The sequence below is a fragment of the Heptranchias perlo genome, chromosome 16 (genome assembly GCF_035084215.1).
Source record: "Heptranchias perlo isolate sHepPer1 chromosome 16, sHepPer1.hap1, whole genome shotgun sequence".
NCBI lineage: Eukaryota > Metazoa > Chordata > Chondrichthyes > Hexanchiformes > Hexanchidae > Heptranchias > Heptranchias perlo.
In genome coordinates this window covers 54,825,968-54,849,980 of record NC_090340.1, presented here as the reverse complement: position 1 = coordinate 54,849,980, position 24,013 = coordinate 54,825,968, and the positions used below count along the sequence as shown (strand labels likewise).

The 24,013-nt window shown below is 41.2% G+C and overlaps 2 protein-coding genes across 2 annotated transcripts in view; one reads left to right on the top strand and one right to left on the bottom strand.

The window, feature by feature from the left end:
• Window positions 1-14,281, top strand: part of atmin (ATM interactor) — a 28,971-nt gene extending 14,690 nt beyond the window's left edge. The window contains exon 4 of the mRNA XM_067998144.1: window positions 3,720-14,281. Within this exon, the coding sequence (XP_067854245.1) occupies window positions 3,720-5,544 (1,825 nt within the window). The 3' untranslated portion in view covers window positions 5,545-14,281. The remainder of the gene's footprint in view (window positions 1-3,719) is intronic.
• Window positions 14,282-14,839: 558 nt separating this feature from the next.
• On the bottom strand, window positions 14,840-23,886 carry si:ch73-103b9.2 (uncharacterized protein LOC100150067 homolog). Its single transcript, XM_067998145.1, has 3 exons — window positions 23,707-23,886; window positions 20,752-21,015; window positions 14,840-16,887 (listed from the first exon to the last, which is right to left on the bottom strand). Exons 2-3 carry the CDS (start codon window positions 20,971-20,973, stop codon window positions 15,874-15,876), a joined length of 1,236 nt encoding a protein of 411 aa, XP_067854246.1. The 5' UTR covers window positions 20,974-21,015; window positions 23,707-23,886; the 3' UTR covers window positions 14,840-15,873.
• Between the last annotated feature and the right edge of the window lie 127 nt (window positions 23,887-24,013).

Sequence of the window (24,013 nt, the reverse complement as noted above, 5' to 3'; positions counted from 1 at the left end):
CTGTAATGTTTGAAACAACAGGAGAATTTTACTTTTGAGAAATCCAATATTAATATGTAACTGAATTTTTTTTTAAGTGTGGGGTGTCTATTTTTCTGCCTTGCCTGCTTGCTTCTATGCTCCTCAGTTTAACACCAACTGTTCTATGTCTCACATGCCCTCTTCTTTTGCTGCAAATGGTCCATTCAGGTTTCCAGTAAAATGGAGACCCTGCTTAACCATACGCTTCGTAGATTGCATGAAATCAACTTTTCTCTAATTGCTGTGAGATTGGGTAGCTACCTCCTATACTTATTACATGGCATCCCAATCAGCAATTCTTTCAGAAGACTATCCTGGCTGTTCCTTGAATTCCAACAATGCATGTACTCTGGTCAGTGACCAAAGAATGTCCTTATCACAGTTGCTTCTGTAATGTGCATATTTTGCACTTACAGAGATGCATGTCCCCTTCTATGGTACAACATGGCAATCCTTGGGATGTGATGTGGACATTTTTTGAGAGATGTCTTTATTTGGGTAATGTATAGCCTGGAGCTATGCAGGTATGGGGAAATCAGTCCTGATTTCTGATCAAATGCTTCTCTTATAATCAATGATAATGTGACACTCTACATCTCCTTTGGATCTAAATTACTTCCCCTCGGGTACAAAACGTGAATGAACCCATGACCTGATGCATAGAACGAAACTATTTGCTGCACCTCTGTTTGCATTACATTAGGAATATTTCAGCACTTTTTGTAGACAAGCATAATGTACTGTAACTTAGTTTCTGTGTCCTTATTGTGCAATATTTATTATGTTTTGATCGTAAAGTTGAAAATCTTCAGTTTTTTTTCCCATTTTAAAGTAGTTTAGTAGGATTGAAAGTTGTGATATTGGATTGCTTACCTGTGTAATTTGGTATTTTTCCAACCTCAACTGTGCCTTTTTGTACATTAGCCATATAGTCAGACACTTCATAAGTGTTTTTGCTCAAACATTTGCCCAAACTACTGAAACACAAAAAAAAATCGTGATTGCCAACTGCTGGTCCAAATTTGACAAGCAGCCTAATTTTTAATCAGAGAAATCTGTCAAATAGGCACAGGTAAACATTTGAAACGGCTACTTAGTTACCATTATTGACATTTTAAACTGACAGCATCCAGGAAAATATTATATGGTGAAGAAATCGAAGTCTGAAACTTATTTTTATTCCCTCCTTGGATATCTCAATAGCTGCTGAAACTGCATGTGGCCTGTTGGAGTCTCCGTTGTGTTGCAGTATACTTCACCCAATCATGACATTTAGATCATTTTAGCTGTCTGTGTCTGTAGATCACTTGTCTTGTGATAAGTGTAAATCTTCTGTCCGGTGGATACTAGTCCTGTGCTGATTGCCACAGCCAGCATTTGCAACAGATGAAAGCAATGTATCCCTAGGTTTAACATTTTTAGACTATGCTGTCAGCGTTCATAAAAATAGGACTAGCTATGAAGCATGGAGACAGAGAGTAATTTGACTTCATAATTGACCATTTTAAATCAGAGTGGGCAAATGCAGGGATAGTGCTGCACGTTTGGAGCACCAAGGCGTAGGACATAGACTCATGCATGTGGCTTTCTCAGAACTGCTGCAAACCTAATTTCAGCCACACAGTTGTGGCCGGGCACTTCCTCACTGGGAGGCAGAAAAATCAGGGGCAGGGAAGCAGTCACCCTCTGCTTACTCTACACTAAAGTTACTTGCATTTTACTCCGAGCATCCCTAAGTGGTGGTCTGGGAGCAATTTGCCGTTCCAATCACAATATGGGAAGAATGTAACTTATCACAAAACAAGTACTTGACAAAAATCCAGAGAACTTATAGTGGCTAACTGCCACAATTTCAGTGTGATATTCACAGTTTCCAGTTGTTCAGTGGTTTCTTCACTATCACTGGTTTTATTCGCTTTTAATTTGCTTGAGATAGACAATGGTAAGGTGGGTGTCAATCTAGTAATCTTAATTATTTTCTCCCACCCTATCAAGTTGTAAGAAACAAGGTTGGGTCTTAGCCGTAAACCAGTCTCCAGTTTAATCTAAGTGCGCTTGTTTGACTCCTAACTGGGGATTTTAGACACATTGCAATCTAGTCTTGACAGCACAAACCAGCCCACTTCAGACATCTGTTTCTCATCCACAGGTTAGAGGTGGTAATGCTGTAAAACCTTCTTGCCTTTGCTCACCTTTGTAGCTTTTATTTTTAAGGGTTTTCAACCGTTTTTGCATTTTGAACATCTTATTATGAACTGGTCATGGCAGTATAATCTAAATGGGAAGCATGGAGAGGGTGTACAGGAAGGAGTTCGATGTAGCGATTTAGAGGCCAGGTATGCACAAGCTTATTTTACAAAACCATGCTGACTCTGCCTAAACAGCTTATACTTTTCCAAGAGCTCCACTTGCATTGTACGTGATTGATTCTAGCAGTTTTCCTACGACTGACATGAAACACTTTTGCCTGTGGTTACTTGATTCTTCCCTTCCTATTTTTCCCAATAATAGTGGAATGCTTGCTATCTTCCAATCTCCTGGTACTGTCACTGAATCCAACTCGCTTTAGGAGATAACAAACACATTCCAAATGTCCTCACCTATTCCTTTTAATATTCTTGAGTGGTAACTATCTGGGCCTGGATATTTGTCTCACTTCAGTCCTCTTAGTTTATCCATGTTATAGTTTTTCCATTTATGTTAATGCCTGTAAGTTTCCTCCTTTCACGAATCTCTAGTCTTGTAACTCTAGTAACGCATCTTCCTCTTCCACTGTCAAGAAAAGTGCAAACACTTGTTATATTAAATGCTGCTTTAGATTTACATGTTTATTCAGTTGGTAAAGACAGTGAGTCATAGAGACCAGAATATACCTGGTTTCGTTCCCTGCCATGTGCTGAGTTGGGTTTGCTAATCTCAATTAAATAGCAACAGAATCATAGGAAACTCGGCTTAGGAAAAGGCCATTCCAGCTGTGTTTATGCCAATACCTTTGCTAGCTCCCCATAAGAATTATGTATTTTAATCCTATTTCATTGCTCTTTCCATGTATTCAACTTTTCTTTTTGTTTTTATTTAATTCCAGTTTAAATGTTTTGTTTCAGTCATCGCTTGCATTTTTGCATTCCATATTCTAATAACTGCATGAAAAGATTCTTCTAACAACCCCCTTTATATGTTTAGTACTAATGCTAAATTAGTTCCCATTTGTTACTAAAGGAGGATGTGATACCAGAGGTACAGGGAAGGCTAGAGATTAATGAAGGGAAAGAAATTACAGAGAGCAATTTTTCACTCCTTCAGAATTAAAGGGCCACTACAATTGGCCTCTGTGCCCCTGAATTAGGGCACAGAAAATCAACCATTGTTCTATCCTGATTGCACTCTGGGTTATCAGAGTACGGAAGTGTGGATGTTTTATCTGGGCAGGGTTTAAAACCCCTGTGATGCAGCCCATGATGTAAGAGTACGCAACACTCATTATCTCGGCTCGGACGTAGGAATGACCATTTGAGTGCCCTCGGGGGAGAAAGATTGTACTTTTTCAGACAAATAATTGATAGTAAATCTTGTACACTGGAATCTTTTTACAAACTTTTTTTTCAAAAATTAAAGGTTACAGGCATTTGCAAAAGAGGTGAGCTATTCTATGTTATTACTGGGGATCTAAAGAGCTAACTTGTTTATCTGCTATTTAGGGATCCACCACGCAAGAAGAGGAAAAGTGAGTGGTTAAATCAGAATCACTTGAACAAGGTAGCAAAAGAGAAGCAGAAAGTCCAGGCAGTCCAAGAGCCAATGGAGATGAACAAGAGAGCCTGCATTGAAAATTCCTTTGGCGATGACTGCAGTAATCAGACTCCAGCTCCTGCAAAACAAATTCAGAAATTGTTGTTACCAAAGCCCAAGGTTGCACTTGTCAAACTTCCTATTATGCACTTCACACATTTACCAGTTCTTTTATCTTCAGGCACATCCATGGATAATTCTGTCAAGTCCATTGTTGTTGCTGTTGACAATCAAGGATCTGTTGTGAGCACAATGCATATTTTGCCTACATCAGTGGGAACTCTGGTACCAACTTTGGAGGCTAAATCTTTGAATTTTAAAGGTGGCCTGCCCATCTCCAAGGTGGCCAGCGTCATGATGGTTGAACCCGTCAGCGCTGCAGTGCAAGTCAACATGGATTCAGATTTTGCCAATAATCAAGGATTGCCGTCATTTGGAGACCTGGGCCAAAAGAGCAAATGTATTTCCATGAATGTCCAGACAGACAAATCGTACCTTGCACAGAACATGGCGCCAGAATCTCTAGCCACGTACTGCTCTACAGAGAGCACCGTGCCCGCTTGTGCGCAGACTGATTTGAGTTTCAGTGCTCAAGTGTTGCTGCCTGTAAGTGTCCAGACGCAAACATTCGAACCAGACACCAAAATCACTACATCGATAAGTGCTCAGACAGATACTTTTGGCCAGTCTTTTCCATCTAGTGGCGTTTCTAGGAAAACGCAAACTAGTTTGGTGAATTATGCTCATGATAAAGGCCCTGCAGTTCAAGCACTAATTAATGCAAATAATCATGAAGACATTTTCAACCATACTTTAGTTCCCTCTTATGGTGTTTGTAGACAGACTCAAACTACTTTTGCCCTGGGTGCAATGGACATGGACCAAAGACTATCCCAAACAACCAACCATGCTGACCTTTTACAGAACTCTAAGTCAGTTGTTGATTTTCACATTCAATCCACTTTACTTCAACAGAACCCTATGACTGACAATCAAACTCAGACAATTAACCTATTTAATGACTTGGAAAATATCCTGTCTGAAAGCATATCTGGTCATTCGTTAGAAAACCGTGGTCTTTTATCCGATGCCAGCAATGCTTCTGCAGAGAGTATGACCAGCAGCCAGACACAAAGTGCGGGTATTGATTTTGATATTGAAGAATTTTTATCTGCGAGCAACATACAAACTCAGACAGAAGAGAATGAATTTGGTGCTGTACAGACAGAATCTGCCTTGGAATCTCTAGATATTGAGACTCAGACAGATTTCTTATTTTCAGACCATCCTGCCCAAGCATACAATGGCAGGGGACAGTCCAACTATTTAGGACTAGAAATGTTTGACACACAGACTCAAACAGACTTCAATTTCTTATTGGACAGCAGTCCTCATCTACCTCTAGACAGTATTTTTAAACAGTCCAGTTTCTCTATAAGTACAGAGTCTTCTGGTACAGAAACCCAGACTGATGTGTGTAGTAGAAATAATTTCAGTAGTGTCACTGAAAGCCATGTCCGGTTAAACTGCGCTGAAACTCAGACAACCAGCAGCTCCTTTGACAACCTTGGCAGTCTATTCTTCACTAGCAATGAAACACAGACTGTAATGGATGACTTTCTCTTGGCAGATATGGCATGGAACACCATGGAGTCTCATTTCAGCTCAGTTGAGACGCAAACATGTGATGAAATTTTTTCCTTATTTCGAAATACTGATAAAAGCAGCAACTGAAGTGCACAGACTACAAAGGAACATGAGTTTGAGCTTTGGTGTAGTGTGGAAAATGCCAGTTTAATGTTAAGTTGCAGTGCTGAAATACTGTGTTCATCCTTGGGTAGCAGTGTGCTGGAGAAATCATTTTCGGCAGGAAAAGAACTGACAAAGAAATCCCAGATATTTAAACTGATTTAGTTACTGGGATCTTTCTCCCCCGTACTTCGGGTCTCCACATACTTATTTCTTGGATGAGTAAACAACCAGGCTTCCTACCTTTAGGCTTCAACCGATGCTGTACTGTAATTCACAATTCTTCAGTATCTGAGAGTAGGCTCCTTCTATTTCTCTTCCTTTTCCTCCCCCCACCCCAATCCCATTTGACTTGTTCGTTTTCCCCTTGGCACCTTCCTCAAACACACTTCTAGATTTGCATACTCTATATGGGACTGTTGCAGAGCCATGTCTTTCCACGTTCAAATGTAAGGCAGTGTATACCTTGCCCACTCTTGTACGTTGATGTATCATGGTACAATATCACCATTTTTTTTTTTGTTTGACATTTTTTTTCCCTTTCTCCCCACCCCCACCTTGGAAGATGTTGGCTGCTTGCTGGGTTAGATTTCATGGACACCAGGTGTCCTCTAGTACTTTGTCCAAGTAGCAGTTCTTCACGTGTGTCCCTTGCGAGCTTGTGTCGACAGGCCCTTCAGTCAGGAGGAGCATCACAGCTAGGGTTGTTAACTCTGGCCGTATTCCTGAAGGTTTCATTACATGGCCTCTCACTTGCAACCACCCTGCCTAGTCAAACAACATTTTCCCCCAACTCCAATATCGTTATAATCAATAAATGAAAGTGTTCAAAGAAAACGGGGAAAAAAAGTAGTCTTTGTTTTTTATAAATGGCCCTATGATTTTTCTCCTGGGTTGCTTGCAACAGTGTCCAGGGGATTACTCTTAAATTCCTGGAGGGTTGGCAACTCTAATCACAGCCTAACCCAAATCTGGCCTCAACTGATGTCCACACATGCACTTCGAGCATGGTTTGCTGGATAGCTATTGGGAACAGGTGCTCCTGCTGATTGTCCGCTACGTAGCCTGGTGGCACTGAAGTTAATTGTAGTACCACCAGTGCCCCAGCTGAGAGCACAGACTGCAGATTGAAATTGGGACCTTACGTACGTGTGTGTGTGTGTTTTTGTTTGCTACTTGGCTTAATGCTGAGCCATCGAGGAGCTGAGTATTGTTAACACTATGCTGAGAAAACTTTGAACAGAAGTGAATGTCCATTGAAGTACTTCTTCCCAGCAGAATTATTGTTTAATGCAGTTTACGCAACCTGTGATTTGTGACATGACGTTGATTATAGTTATTTTATCTGACCAAATTATTGGAAGACTTTTTTTTAAAACATGCATACCTAACCTTCCAAGAGAGAGCAGTAAATCTGATCTTCCCCAACCTGCAGTGTACAAGTGTCATGGGGAGGCCATTCTTTGTTCTTCTGCTATCATTACCTGCAGCATTTGCACATGTAACAGCTTTGGCCCTTTCATGGGCTATAATTTTGAATTATTCCTGCAAATAGCGTTTCTTAAAACTAATTTGATTTTTTTATGTTAGGTTTCATGCCTTGGACCTTTAGAAATCGCTTCACCATTTCACATGACCATGCGCGTTACCCCTTGCTCAATGACTACGTTTGCTTTTGTTTTAAAAAAAGAGGAGGAAAAATGGAAAAAAAAAGCACACTTTTTTTAATCTCATTAAAACTTAGGTGGTAAACATGAAGCAATCTGGAATATTGTGTGGGCATTCTCCAGGGCTTCTACAGCAAAGAAGCCTCAGCTCTGAGGGCCCAAACTTTCATTCTGCCATCAGATCAGCCCTTGGGACTTTAGCTGAAGCAGGCTATAACTCGTCAAGAAATACTTCATTTCCTCCATCCGCAATCCCAGTGCAACGCACTAGTATCTGGGACAAGATTGCAGCTGTTTGTCTGATAATCCACATTACATTATTATAGTGCATTATTTCTCCCTGATGCTTCTGTGTTGGTGCCGGCTCAGGCCTTGAAATTGGGCTCTAAACCTATATTGGCTGTGTTTTGCTTCACCAGGTTACAACATTAACTAGTATGGTCTTTATTCCATGCAATTCCAAGTTAATGTCACCCAAGTGCCAAGATCAGTAAAGCACCTATTTGGGAAAATGGAGATGAAGTAGTGTCGGAAATCCAGGCTTATAGCCTATGTCATCAGAGTATTTGGAACCTCCTTGAATATGATGGTGTCCCATCCAGACCAAATAATATATGCCACTGTGCCCTTGTGTCACTGCTGAGTAATTTCTGGTACCTATTTGGGACACGAGCCTAAATGAATTCTCCAGGGAAAAGGAGACTTTGTGTGCTAAATCTAGTGGCTGAATCTTTCGGCCCGAATCCCAGGAAAAATATTCAATTTTAATCTGCCTGTTCCTCGGCTTCTACATTTTGTGTATTCCAGACTCTCAGATGGATACTCTATTTCTATTTATATTCTCTTGCCTTTATGAAAGTGAGGTTTTCTAGGCCTGCTGTTAAATTTGAAAGAGCTTGAGTATGATCAGAAGCCTCTCTGAAAGCAGGCCTTAGTGCCTGCATTAGTGGATAAACTACTAAATTGTTAAGTATTGGTCCAAGTAGTTTTACAGAATTGGTGATTTCTCACCAGGTACAATACCAAACGAGGAAAGCACCACCTAAAGTTTTAGATTCTGTAGGACTGAATGTATATAATGAGATGGGAACGCAAATACATGTCACTAATGGATGAGTTTGTTCTACCAAGTGACAGAGTTGCAAAGAATTTTGCACATCAGTAATATCAGTGTGTCAGGGAGCTATTTGTAAGTGTGAGCTGATATCTGTGGAGGTTCTCTGCACAAATCTGGTTGTGTGTGTTTGGTTGTCTTATCTGAATTTATGGGGTTGAGCTTCTGTTTTATGGTAAGAGGTTGTTTGCAAACCAGGTTCAAAAATAACTTGCAAGCCACAAGTGTGATTCCTGCTTTCAAAGCCACTTGGAAACCATAAGACACCTGTCAAAGGGGAAGAACAAAGGCTTCATTTTAAGGCCAAATTTCATTAGTCAGGCTTTAAATGCCTCCTGTCTGGTGAAATCTTGGGGGGGAGGTGCTGAGTGGTGGGCATAAAAAGCCCTCTGACAACTCCAGAATTACCCATAATCTTCAGTGGACTGGGGCACTTTTCCCAGATGGTGGAAACAGTAAACAGTGCCCAGGTTGGTATCTTGGGTTACTTTCTTATTTTGAAGTGCATATCGCAAGTTGGAACTCTGGCTTAACTTCTGAAGCTTCTTTAACTGTTTATTTCATTGGTGAGGTGTGATGATGCACCAACTCTCTGTATTGCACAAAGTCCTGACTGTTATGTATCTCTTTCTGAATTTTCCTTTTGTTTCCTATATTTTGCTAGCTTCCTGGAACTGTATCTGATTGATGTGTATTTAATTCACTTCATAAGTGTAGCATTTACTTGTTTAGGCCAAAAACTAGACTGTACACTCAATGACATTGCCTATATTTGTGCTTTGCTGCTGCTTTTCAATGCTAAGTGTAGGTTTGAGTCTCTGATGCAGATTAAGTTTGTGTCTATTTAAAAATTCCATCCCAAAACAACAGTTGCTCCACACTATGACAAATATACCTGCACATACCCCTGGTAAGTTTTTGAGTGCATGTTTGCATTTCAAGGGTCACCCTGTGTTTGATGTGCTGGATCATATTCAGTAATGCCTCTTCTATCTGTTGAGTTGATATGTAAATTATTTTTTGTCAGTAGTTTGATTCCTAAGTAAATAGCAAGCTCAGACATGCTATATGTAAAAAATAGTACTTAAGGACTTTTAATGCTTCAATACACTGCTTGTGTGACACTATTAATTCATTGTCTTAAGTTGTTTTCATCGCTGTTAGTGCCAGTGATAAATCTGTAACCATCAGTACTTCATCGTTGTATTATGAAGCTTAAGATGCTGTCTCCAGACAAACTGCTCAGTTTTGTTTTCAGTTCAAGTGACCATAGTGGACACATCTCTCTCTCCCATGCTTTACTGAAATCCTAGTGGGAGGTATGAAAATTTTGAATCTCCTTCTTCACTGAAATTATTAACAACACTGAATTAAATCCCTTTGTTTCCAAGTTTATGAAGAGAGTCTGGCAGTCAGAAGAAATCTTTTGTGCATTGATCAGAGTATGGGCCTTTGTTACCAGCTACAGCAACTGTGGCAACATTAAGGGGCTTTACAGCACGCACTGACTACTTGGATTAATCACTACTGTACAGACTTACAGGACCCCTGCATAACTGTTTTGAGGAGTAACCTGCACATTTTTACTCAGCACTATATTCTTGACCTGCTCTGTCCCCATTAATGCACCTCATATGTGCACCCACCTCTCATAGGTTGCTCCCATGTGAAGTATAATGAATGAAGGGAGTGAGGTCATTTGCCCTGTTGGGCTTGTGGTCCTTATTCTTAAAATGCTGGCATACTTCATGTCCCATATTTTACACCCATTTTCTCATCTTGCAGAAGTAATAAACTTCATATTGTATAAGTATATTGCAGTAATTTTTTTGTGGGTAACAATTTAATGATGCAGTTCACTTGTACTTTATGTACATACAATACATATTATGTGCCGTCCCTTATCTATAGGTGGAAGATATTGGTATTGCTTGCTTGAGGATGCCAATTATTTGGTGGCTGAATAGAACTGAAGGTGGCCAAAATTGGTTATCCTTTTGTAGTGAACTAAGTGTCACCGTGATTTTTATTTTTGGTTAGTAGGTGACTTACTTGTGCTACTTGAAGTTTACCTTCAATTTATGAATGGCAACAATACTTAAAAAATGGATTACTTACCTTTTACGTACTCTTGTCATTACGCTTTCTATGTTCACAAACTCTTCCCCCTTATGATGGGACATTGAGCAATTTCACTGGTCTCTAGATGCCTTGATGGGTAAAGGTACTACATGGCATAACACAAAGTCAAACCAACCAGTAGTCCTAGGTTCTGTTCTCAGTCTGAAGTTAATTAGCCAATCTCAGTTGGGGTGATACAATTAGATTTTGCATTTCTGGGCTGGGAAGGGGGGAAATAAGCCACTGTTCACACTCCTGATTGCTACCGATGCACTAGTTGGAAGGGCCCATGTGGGTATGTTGGGTAAGGACAGGATCAGGCTTGGTGATTCCTCAGACACTAAATATCTAAGCTTGCATATGGGGAACAGCCATTTGGTCAAAGTTATGGAAGGCTGCTGGCATATGTGAAACAGGAGTTGGTGACCTCTGGAGGGGAAGGGGGAAAATTGGCAAAAATAAAAATGCCTCCAAGTCTGTGGGATGTTTGTGAATTATTTTTTTTAATTACTGACGTGATTTTACTAAAATTCCTGTTGAGTTGCATTTTGCTTTTTTACACCAAAAAAAGGACTGCATGGTACATGACCTTCACCTGTATTTGTGTTTATACAAAACTAAAGGGTTTATGAGATGAGTTTCATTAACAAACAGCTGCTGCACATGACATTGACAAGTGTACTTGTGCACACTTCTATGGTAGCTTTTTCTTTGGCAGCACCTGAAGAATTGTGCATTCCTTTTGACCATGTATATATCTAATAAACATTGTATAAATGCATGTAAATTATTGAGTTGCCAAAAGTGAATTTTTTTTTTGTTTTTAAAATAAATTTGGTCGTGTGGATGGGAATTTCTTTAAGTTGATGCTACAACAGTGTTATTTAAAGTGGCTAAGATTTGTTTCATTGTACTCCAGTTAACTGGAATTTTGCACATTCAATTATTTTCCCAGTGTATAGTGTAAGTGGATATTTTGTATAAAGCACATAGATGCTGGTCAAAATTATGCAAAGTTGCACAAAATAAACATCAGTTTCTTCTCTGACATGAGCAGCACATCTTGATTGTTGATGTAGGCTTAATTTATGAAAATGTCTTTGATTTCAGCAGATTGCTGTGTTGCATGGTTTATGCTGTGCTTTTGAGTTGCACTAATTGAGTTCCGTTACAATAGACAACCCAGCTGATTTCTTAAAATGCAAAAAAGAACTGAAAAAAGCAAACCTGCCATTTAATGTCAGATCTAAGCATGGTTGTGTGTGTGTATAGACTATGTACACTGGGAATTGAATTGAGACACCTGAATAAATTTTCCTATGAGGCATTCAGCAATTATAAACACTTTAATCCCTTTCGTCTGGAATGGCTTTGAAATTGGGTCTTGTGGGTAGGTGGATGTGTTGGGTGAGTTTTTAAAGAAATATAACTGCGGTATTTTTAAAACTACCTGTAGATTCTAAGTTATAGTACCATTTTTTACCTTGGCCCAAAAACCTTTGTTCACCGTGTACCTGACCTGCTGTCTTGACCGAGATTTGTACAAAAGGATTACATCGAGAGGTTGGGATTGTTGTTTGTGAAGTCCAATGCCAGGCATGCCTGAATTTCTGCAGTATAGTTCCAGGTTTATTTTTCCCCTCTAACCAACATTCTTCCTGAAAGTGCTAATTCTTTTCTGGAGTATGGTTCCATTAGGCAACAGTTGCCCTCTGGTATCACACCTAGGCCAATATTTACATGAATCTTGACGTAGAGTGTTGCCACGCTATTCAATAGCAGTGGCTGATTGCAGCTGAGCCTAATCCTGGGCTTCCTTAACATCTACATGTATGTACTTCAACAGATGTCTCTTAACTTTTCAATTTCCATTTTCTTAACCCAGAGACACTGAGACCATTTGTAGAACTCCCACTGCAGCATCAGCTAAGTCAGCACAAACCCAGGATCAAGCCTGGCTCATTCCTAGTCTATGGATCAGCTACTCGGTGGACAAACTTAAGCCTTTCGAAGAGTATGGTTCCAGTTTCATTCTGACTTGAGAAGGCAAACGTTTTGAGATTTGTAGCATACCCTCATCCCCTATATTCACTCCACTACAGTGTTCCAGCTGTAGACCAATACATTTATCATTATTTAAGAACATAAGAAATAGGAGCAGTAGGCCATACAGCCCCTCGAGCCTGCTCCACCATTCAATCAGATCATGGCTGATCTTCAACCCTCAACTTCACTTTCTTGCCCGATCCCCATATCCCTTGATTTCCCCTGGAGTCCAGAAATGTATATATCTCGGCCTTGAATATACTCAATGACTCGGCATCCACAGCCCTCTGCGGTAGAGAATTCCAAAGATTCACAAAGCTCTGAGTGAAGAAATTCCTCCTCATCTCAGTCTTAAATGGCTGACCCCTTATCCTGCAACTATGCCCTCTAGTTCTAGATTCTCCAGCCAGGGGAAACAACCTCTAACCTGTCAAGCCCCCTCAGAATCTTATGTTTCAATGAGATCACTTCTCATTCTTCTAAGCTACAGAAAGTATAGGCCCATTCTACTCAACCTGTCATAGGACAACCCTCTCAGGAAATAATGTAGTGAACCTTTGTTGCACTGCCTCTAAGGCAATTATATCCTTCCTCAGATAAGGAGACCCAAACTGTACACAGTTGAAGTCCAATGCAATTGCTTTCATACCAGTGGACCTTAAAGACAAGCCAAATCAAATTTCCCTCACAGTACATTGGTGACACTGTAGGTATAGGTATGGGGATCCTGAGCTTATCCAGCTCCATCTAGTGGTAAAGGAATACAGCTGTAGACATGACTCGCAGAACGGTGATTCACAAATAAGGAGTGCATGGCATATGTAGGAAATGTAATACATTATAGATAGTGTTGATGGTAGTCAGAGTCCCTGGGTCAGGATTGCACTCTTCTAGTATTCTTACCTTTCCCCCCCCCCCCCCCCCCAAGTCTTGATGCTACAGCTGCTGTCGGTACAGGAACAGGCCATTCAGCCCTTCAAGTCAGTTCCTCCATTCAATTAGATCATGGATGATCTGTATTTTAACTACATCTACCCGCCTTGGTTCTGTAACCCTTAATGCCCTTACCTAACACAAAGCTATCAATCTCAGTTTTGAAATTTTCACTTGAGCCCCCAGCCTTAACAGTTTTTGTTTGGGAGGTGGGGGGAGTTCCAGATTTTCACTACCCTTTTGTGTGAAGAAGTGCTTCCTGACATCACCCCTGAATGGCCAAGCTCCAATTTTAGGTTATGCCCTCTTTGTCTGGACTTCCACCACCTCTTTTTCCCCTCCTCCCCCACCCCCCCCCCCCCCCAAACCACAGGAAATAGTTTCTCTTTACGCTATCAACTCCTATTAATCATCTCGATTAGATCACCCCTTAATCTTCAATATTCAAGGGAATACAAGCCTAGTCTATGCAACCTGTCCTCGTATGAAAGCTGATGAGTGTGACGAGAGGAGCCTAACAAAATGAAAAGAGAACAATAAAGACCATTTTTATAAATGTGAAAAATAAGACACAGCCTCTTGTTTTCATCTCCCTCAACTCAGTCAAAGATGATGCACTGAGTATTCTACGGTCCTGTGTTGTCTATCGATTATCCAGAGTCCTCTAGAAGTGAATAATTGTGGTTATTTATATCAACACCTGTAATATGCACCGCAGTGCAATAAGACTTAAATTTTTGTAAAAGACAGAAATATTCAACATTTTTCTGTACCTTTTTAACATGCTGTGATGTCCTCTGATAATCCGTGTTATGGTCATATGCATTGCTGCCTCTTCCCCCCCCCCCCCCCCCCCACTCGCAAATCATGACTGGTTAGTTCTATTAAAAGCTCCTTGGTGGTAGAATGGAGCGTTGAATTCACTTGGCCATTTCCGTGCCACCTATTATTACTGTTCTGAATGAGTCGCAGAATCTGTGTGACTATTTAGATTCCGGTGAAGAGAAAACTATTAGTCTGTGTTGCTAAATATGCTATAATCCAATCTACAGTGGTGCTGGTTTGGTTCTGTATTACTGTCCATAAATGTGACGGTACTGCTGTAAAATGCCTGCAAGTTCAAGAAGTCATCGTTTTAAGTGTGATACATGTTACACATTTCGTATTCCATTGCTGTGTGCTGACTTCAGAGCTCAACACCAGTTGTAAAACCAGAAGATTGTAAGTCCTCGTTGAATTACAAACCAGTCACTCAACTGTGCCATTCAGATGTCCTCGAGCAGTTTAGGTTGAGCCCCAATTTTAGATTGTTGCCTTAAAATTTCCCACACACACTATTTAACAAAACAGCCTCCTTTCCCAGTAACACTACAGATAATAGTCCAAGAATCTTGCAGTGATTGTATAATTTATTTCAGCGAGGATATCTGTGCATGTTAACTTAAGGGAACAAGGTAGACTAACTGCAATAAAATAGGCTCTTGTCTGAGCTCGGAAAGGGAACAATCAACCAGGGTTCCTACTCATGATTGCTATCCACTGATTTCTTTGGAAAACGTGCATGTATGGACATCTGGTGCAGACAGGATTACACAACTGTGATGGGCATTCACTAGGTTCACACAAGAACAGTGGCTGCTTGGGCGAGGTGCCAGAGTGCAACAGTGCTTATGAAACTACCTTGGTGTGATTCAGCACCATCATGGAGGGGGGGGGGGGGAGGGGTGAAGTAGCTTCATCTTAGGGTTTGGATGAAAACAAACACCTGGAATTTCCACAGAGCTTCTCCCCGATCTCCTGCCGTAACTTTGCAGAAACACTGGAAAATTGGCCATTTCTGCAGGGTTTCGGCCTAAGTTGTAAGGGCATGGAAATTCCACCCCAAGTTGCTTGATTCTTTGCTCTTCCATTAAATTATTTTGTTGAAATCAATCCTGTATAAGGTTTATACCATATGGAGTTATGAATTTTCTGTTAAGATTCTTTGTGCTTTTGCTGTTCTCATCCGAAGATGAAATTAAATCATAGTGAAACAAGGCAAAATGTGTTATCGATATCATGATTTAAGACCTGGAGGTGCATTGAATGTATAACATCATTTAGGTCCTGCAATATTATTAGATTCATTTTTACATAATGAATTACAGGAACATGTCACTAATATATAAATCTCTTACTCAAATACATCCTTGCTGTTTTCCAATAAACATCATACAATAAATTATTATTCATTATTTCTAGGTTGCTCATTCCCTCCCAATGGGTAAATGCACCACAATAAACCTTGCAGACCAGGAGTTGCCTCAGGCTTAATCAGTGATCTGTACTGAGTTAGCCGATCTCAGCCAGGGTGGCAGAAGGGGAACCACAATGAAAGGTCTCGGCAACCATGGGCCTGGTAGGGGGAGGGCAAAGAGGAGAAAATATGATAGACTATAGAAGTCTATGTGGCAATATGGAGATTGCTATCCTGGTCCCTGATGATGGAGGTGGGCCTGGCTGTGGGATCACAGGGAGAATATCTCTCCCTCCTACATTCCTTTGTCTTATTCTCTTCAAATGTTTATCACTTTGGCCACCATGATTGAAAGCAGATTTACTGAAGTCCTCTTGCTTTAAGTTCTTTGTGTGCTGTTTTGTTATTTTCGAGGGATGCACCCCCATGCTATGGCATTCCATTAGCTTGGAGGCTGGGGCACCAATGATGGCCAGGTTCTTGTTGCCTTGCATAAAGGAATATTGCCAGCACCAATGATTCATGGTGTGTAGGAAGGGGATCCTTGTAATTCGAACAGGAACAGAATTCACAGCTTTTTGGATCCTGCTGACCTGTAACATGGTCATGTTACAAGCATGGGCCCGAATGCACATGGTGGTATCATTGTTATTGCTCTCCGACACTTCTTTCACAGTTTGAAGATCTTGGTTGTCATTTTGCGTGCCCAAGCAAAATGTTTCCTTTGGTTTGAAACCTGAGGCAGGTGTTTCATCGCCATTAGCCACTTTTACAGGTGGCAGCACAGAAAAGTGTTTTTTTATTGGGGCCTGCTGATCGGGGCCATGGATAATTTCACACTCTGTTTTGTGAGATGAGTTAACTTCAGTCTCTGTCTTTTCTTGGATGTGGATTTCTTGAGTCACTTCACTTATTGGTTTCTGTGAAACTATGGAGCTGTACGGGTGTAACTTTGTTCGTGGAGCAGTAGAAAGAGTTCTCTCTGCAGAGGAGGTGGTGGTATTCCCTGTACAATTATACGCCATTGTGCTGTTGGACGATTTGGACGAAGGTTTGGAATGTTCAACTTTACGGACAGCTTTCTTTTCTGAGACGGGCACCATTTCTGTGCAGAGCACACAGTGGCTATCTTTCCTCTCTTTTCTTGACTTCTTTGGCTTCTTCAGAGTATGAATGGAGGAATAGGGGGTACCTCTTTTCCAGCCTTGCACCTATAAAAAGAAAACCTTTTTAAAATTACGTTAGCTGTTTGAGAATGCGATAAGTGACAGCAGCCTAATGAGCTATGGCATGGAAGGAACATTATTTCTCGACATCGAGTCTACAGCACAGAAACAGGCCATTCAGCCCAACTGGTCTATGCCAGTGTTAATGCTCCACATGAGCCTTCTCCCATCCTACTTCATCTAACCCCATCAACATATCCTTCTATTCCTTTCTCCCTCGTGTTTATTTAACTTCTCCTTAAATGCATCTATGCTAGTCGCCTCAACTACTCCTTGTAGCAAGTTCCACGTTCTAACTACCCTCTGAGTAAAGAAGTTTCTCCTGAATTCCTTATTGGATTTATTAGTGACTATCTTATATTTATGGCCCCTAGTTCTGATCTCGCCGGCAAGTGGAAACATCTTCTCTACATCTACCACATCAGACCCTTTTCTAGAGGAAAGAGCCCCAGCCTGTTCAATCTTTCCTGATAAGTATATCCTCTCAGTTCTGGTATCATCCTTGTGAATCTTTTTTGCACCTTCTCCAATGCCTATCTCCTTTTTATAATATGGTGACCAGAACTGCGCACAGTACTCCCAAGTGTGGTCTAACCAAGGTTCTATACAAGTTTAACATAACTTCTCTGCTTTTCAATTCTTGCCCTCTAGGAACAAACCCCACTGCTTGGTTTGCCTTTTTATGGCCTTATTAACCTGTGTTGCAACTTTGTGATTTGTGTATCTGTACCTTGTGATCCCTTTGCTCCTTTACCCCATTTTGACTCTTATTATCCAAGCAGTATGCGGCCTCCTTATTCTTCCTACCAAAACGCACCACCTCACACTTACCTGTATTGAAATTCATTTGCCAATTATATGCCCATTTTGCAAGTTTATTAATGTCTTCTTGCATATTGATGCATTCTTAATTTGTATTAACTACACCCCCAATTTGGTGGTGTCCGCAAATGTTGAAATTGTACTTCCGATTCCCAAGTCCAAATGTAGATTGCGAACAACAGTGGTCCCGGCATCGATCCCTGTGGAATACCACTCCCCACCTTCTGCCAGTCCGAGTAGCTACCGTTAACCCCCTGCTCTCTGTTTGCTGTTTTGTAGCCAGCTTGCTATCCATTCTACCCTGACTCCACATGCTCTGACCGTAGTCATGAGGCTATAATGCGGTACCTTAACGAAGGCCTTTTGAAAATCCAAATATGTTACATCTATTACATCACCCTTGTCTACTCCTTCTGTTACTTCTTCAAAGAATTCAATAAGTTTGGTCAAGCATGACTTTCCCCTTCCGTGCTATTCTTTATGATATTTTCATTTTCTAGATGTTTTTCTATTGCATCATTGAGTAATGATTCCATTATCTTTCCTACCACTGATGTTAAGCTAACTGGTCCATAGTTCCCTGGATTTGTTCTGGCTCCCTTTTTAAATATAGGAATAACATTAGCTGTCCACCAGTCCTCTGGCACTACTCCCTTTTCTAATGGATTTTTATATATATGTAGTAGTGTTTAAACTATCTCTTCCCTAACTTTTAAGATGCATGGATGCAATCCGTCCGGACCTGGGTTTTTAATCCTCTCTAAGTTCAATTAGTTTATCAATTACCTCCCCCCACCCCCCCCCCCCCCACCTTTCTATCTTAAATATCTTTTTTTTACCTCTTCTTCTAATGTCACGCCCACCTTGTTAGTCTCCCTGGTAAATACTGAGGCAAAGTAATTATTCAATATTTCTGCCATTTCCCTGTCATCACCTGTGAGTTTATCTTGTGCAGCCTTAGTGGCCCTATCCCTATCCTGACTTTTCTTTTGTTATTTATGTGTCTGTAAAATACTATACTATTTCCTTTTATATTCCTAGATAATTTAGTAGTCTCGTATTTCCTCTTTGCTTTCCTAATTGTCTTTCTGACTTGTTTCCTAATCTTTTTGTATTCCCTTTACTTATCTACCTATGTGGATGCTGGGTCAAATGAAATTTTCGAGACTTGAGAGCGATAGTATTTTGTTAGGTAAGGGTATCAAGGGATATGGAACAAAGGCAGGTAAACGAAGTTGAGGTGCAGATCAAATTGAATGGCAGATCAGGCTTGACGGGCTGAGTGGCCTATTCCTGTTTCTATGTTCTTTGATGGGTTTAGAGAGTTGGGTCTTTTTACTCCAGAAAACTGTAGAGTTTGGGGAGATCTGATTGAGGTATTTAAAATAATGAAGGGACTAGACTATCCCCATAGGGAAAAACTATTTGAATCAGATAGGTTAGGGAGAATCAAGAGACACTTTTTTTTTAAAGTTACATAAGCAAATAATTACGTTAGAGGTCAGGACATTCTTCTTTTCGCAAAGGGTCATCGACTTTTGGAAGAAGATTGCGGATTTGGTGCAAGTATTCAAAGGTAAGCTGGATGAGTTCCAGGCTATGGCTGATATCACGGTGTAAAAAAGGTTGGTGGAATATTGTGTGATATGCTTCTTGGTCACTACAACCTCCTGGAACTCGTTTTGATTGCTAAATAGGAATTTCCCAGATTTTTTTTGCCATGAATTGACCTAGAGATTTTTCTTTTAATAAGTCTTTTTTTGCTTTTATTGCCTCTGCCTCTGCCAGGAGATTACAAGGCTGCTTAATGCGTGGGGAGCATTGGGTCCACGTTGTCTAGTTACAAGACTGGTGAATGGGACAGACTAGATAGACCAGCTGGTCTTTTTTGTATGTTCATATGTATATATGAATCTGTACAGATTAAGAAGTTCAAACCTACTACAGTCTACTACCATAGGCATCATGACGCTCAGTGCAACATGACCCTCTGAGATCTCTGCGCTCCTCCAATTCTGGCCTCTTGCGCATCCCCGATTTTAATTGCTCCACCAGTGGTCGTCATGTCTTCAGCTGCCAAGGCCCTTAACTCTGGAATTCCCTCCCTAAACCTCTCTGCCTTTCCACCTCTCCTCCTTTTAAGATGCTCCTTAAAACCTACCTTTTTGACCAAGCTTTTGGTCACTCGTGCTAATATTTCCTTATGTGGCTTGTGTCAAATTTTTTTTGATAACGGGTCTTGGGACGTTTTACTATGTTAAAGACGCTCTCTAAATGCAAGTTGTTGTTGTATGGGACAGGCTCGATAAACCAGCTGGTCTTTTCCTGTCTGTCATTTCCATATGTTCATAAGCATGCTTGTATGTATGAAGACTGGCCAGTTGACTGAAGTACTGGAGACTGCCGGTGCCTGTGGAACTGCTACCCAGCATAAGTTAATACCGGAAGGAGAAAACAGGAAGGAAAAACGGTCTTACTTTGTCAACTGTCATTTAAAGTATCCCCAAAACAATTATAAAGGGAAGTCAGGTGCCATGTTAATATTTTCATCACAATTAAATTTGGCTCATTAGATTACATTTTAACAGGAACAGGAGTAGGCCATTTAACCGCTCAAGCCTGTTCTGCCATTCAGTGAGATCATGGCTGATTTGTGACCTAACCACATATCCCTTAATACCTTTAGTTATCAAAAATCTCTCAATCTCAGATTTAAAATTAACAATTGAACTAGTGTCAACTGCCGTTTGCAGAAGAGAGTTCCAAACTTCTACCACCTTTTTTGTATAGAAGTGTTTCCTAACTTCACTCCTGAAAGTCCTTGCTCTAATTTTTAGGCTATGTCCCCTAGTCCGAGACTCCCCAACCAGTGCAAATAGGGTAGATAGTTCCTCTTTCAGTTCCCCTTAATATTTTGAAAACTTCGATGAAATCACCCCTTAATCTTTTAAATTCCAGGGAATACGACCCTAGTTTGTGTAATCTCTCCTTGAGGAAATTCTGAACTGAGAAGGTTAAACCACTTACTGCATCATCCCATCCACTACAAAGGATGAACCGATCCATCTGCTTTTGGTCTTCTTCATAGCCTTCCTCACTAAGTCTGACAAGAACATCTATGAGTTTTCTTTCAGATTCCCATGAATGTAGAAAATGGGTGGGACTGATCACCACATTATTGTCACCTCCACGAGAATCGGAAAATGTAATTTTTCCACTGTCGACCAAGTTTTCCTTGTGCAATTCCATTTTCCAACAAAGGTTTTCATCGATCCAGCTCAGATTATTTATCTGTTGAATGAAGTGAAGCATGCAGTTACTGCCTTACTAAAGTCAAGTTAAAGCTACATCATCAAATATTAAATAAGACATTCTATTTAATATTAATGATCGTAACTATGTGAAGCAACATCATTTGCTCCATGTTTAAAGGAGGATGCCTTCTCAAAGAGTGGCAAACTGTTTTTTGTTTGCAATCATACAAAATAGGATGCTGTAAATCACACATATGCATCATGTGTGTCACATTTGTCCTTCCCTGAGCAAAAAATAAGTTTAAATACTTTCAAAACAAAATATATACAGATACACTATTTATAAGTTCTGTCTCAGCAGGATAATACATTGGACATTACATTGTTTTATACAGATGGCATGATGTACTATGTATCATCTGACTTACCATTAGCAATGCTACAGGATGTCTGCTAATACATATGTAAAGGACCATTGGTCTTTTCTCATCTAGCAACTCCTATGTCCATCTAGTTCACCACACACACACACACACGATTATAAATGCTTTTGTATCTAGTGAGCAACGATTACAAAAAGCCATGAGGCACACATTTCCCAGGAACCAATCAAAAATTAGGGTGAGCGGTCAGTGTTAGGGTTAGGGGTTAGTGGAATCAGTAGCAGGGGTAGAGAGTTAGTGGTGGAGTCAAAGATGAAGGCTTTGGTCTTAATGTTTAACTGGAAGAACTTGATGCTCATTTAAGAATGGATGTTGGGGAAGCGTCCATAATAAAGTTGTTCAAAATCATGAAGGGTTTTGATAGAGTAAATAAGGAGAAAATGTTTCCAGAGGAAACAGATTGAAGGTAATTGGCAAAAGAACCAGAGGCGAGATGAGAATTTTTTTTACGCAGTGAATTGTTATGATCTGGGATGCACTGCCTGAAAGGGTGGTGGAAGCAGATTCAGTAATAATTGTCAAAAGGGAATTAGATAAATACTTGAAGGGAAAAACTTTGCAGGGCTATGGGGAAAGAGATGGGGAATGGGACTAATTGTATAGCTCGTTCAAAGAGCCAGCTCAGGCACGATGGGCCAAATGGGCCTTCTGTGCTGTATCATTCTATGATTCTAAGCAGTCTAACAACACAGAGGGAGTAGGGGGGGGTTGAGAGAGGTGGTGGAGAGGTAGGGCTGGCTGTCGTCAGCATGCTTCGGATGATGTTGCCAAGGGGCAGCAAATAAATGAGGGCTTATGGTTTAAGAGGAAGAGGCCAAGGATAGATCCCTGGGGGACTCTGGAGGTTATGTTGTTAAAGCAGGAAGAGAAGCCATTGCTGGAGATGCTCTGGATACAATTGGATAGCTAAGAGTGGAACTAAGAAAGCCAGTCCCACTGAGCTGAAAAATGGAGGAGAGGCATTGGAAGAGGATGGTATGGTTGAACATGTCAAAGGCACCAGAGAGATCAAGAAGGAATGGTACACCACGGGTACAGATACAGGATAGCATTTGTGACTTTGATTAGGGCCGTATGGTGGGGCAGAACCTTGATTGGAGAGATCAAACATGGTGTTGCGGGAACGATGGGCACGGAATTGGGAGGCAACAATATGTTCAAGGAATTTGGAGAGGAAAAGGAGCTTAGAGATGGGGGTAGTTTGCAAGGACAGAGAGGTTGAGGGTGGGTTTTTTTGGAGGCACAATGATTATTGATACCACAGCTCCATGCTATTGACCATTATATATACTGGTGTCACTAAACGCGTCCTATTAGGCGTGGGGTCAAGGGAGCAAGCGGTGGGTCTCATGGATAAGATGAGCGCCATGAGGGGAGATTTTTTTTATTTGTTCATGGGATGTGGGCGTCACTGGCAAGGCCAGCATTTATTGCCCATCCCTAATTATCCTTGAGGAGGTGGTAGTGAGCCGCCGCCTTGAACCGCTGCAGTCAGTGTGCTGCAGGTTCTCCCACAGTGCTGTTAGGTAGGTGCGAATCAAGCGGGCTGCTTTGTCCTGGATGGTGTTGAGCTTCTTGAGTGTTGTTGGAACTGCACTCATCCAGGCAAGTGGAGAGTATTCCATCACACTCCTGACTTGTGCCTTGTAGATGGTGGAAAGGCTTTGGGGAGTCAGGAGGTGAGTCACTTGCCGCAGAATACCCAGCCTCTGATCTGCTCTTGTAGCCACAGTATTTATATGGCTGGTCCAGTTAGGTTTCTGGTCAATGGTGACGCCCAGGATGTTGGTGGTGGGGGATTCGGTGATGGTAATGGCATTGAATGTCAAGGGGAGGTGGTTAGACTCTCTCTTGTTGGAGGTGGTCATTGTCTGGCACTTGTCTGGCACGAATGTTACTTGCCACTTGTCAGCCCAAATCTGGATGTTGTCCAGGTCTTACTGTATGCGGGCATGGACTGCTTCATTATCTGAGGGGTTACGAATGGAACTGAACACTGAGCAATCATCAGCAAACATCCCTGTTTCTGACCTTATGATGAAGGGAAGGTCATTGATGAAGCAGCTGAAGATGGTTGTGCCTAAGACACTGCCCTGCAGCAATGTCCTGGGGCTGAGGTGATTGGCCTCCAACAGCCACTATCATCTTCCTTTGTGCTAGGTATGACTCCAGCCACTGGAGAGTTTTCCCCCTGATTCCCATTGACGTCAATTTTACTAGGGCTCCTTGGTGTCACAATCGGTCAAATGCTGCCTTGATGTCAAGGGCAGTCACTCTCACCTCACCTCTGGAATTCAGCTCTTTTTGTCCATGTTTGCACCAAGGCTGTAATGAGGTCTGGAGCCGAGTGGTCCTGGCGGAACCCAAACTGAGCATCGGTGAGCAGGTTATTGATGAGAGTAAGTGCCGCTTGATAGCACTGTCGACGACACCTTCCATCACCTTGCTGATGATTGAGAGTAGACTGATGGGACGGTAATTGGAGAGATAGGAGAGAAATTAGAAAAAGATGCGGGTTTAGGGCTAGGGCATGGGGGAGCCTTGGGGGAAGTTTGGTTTGATAGGCAAGGAGAAGGGGTAGCAGCAAAGGAA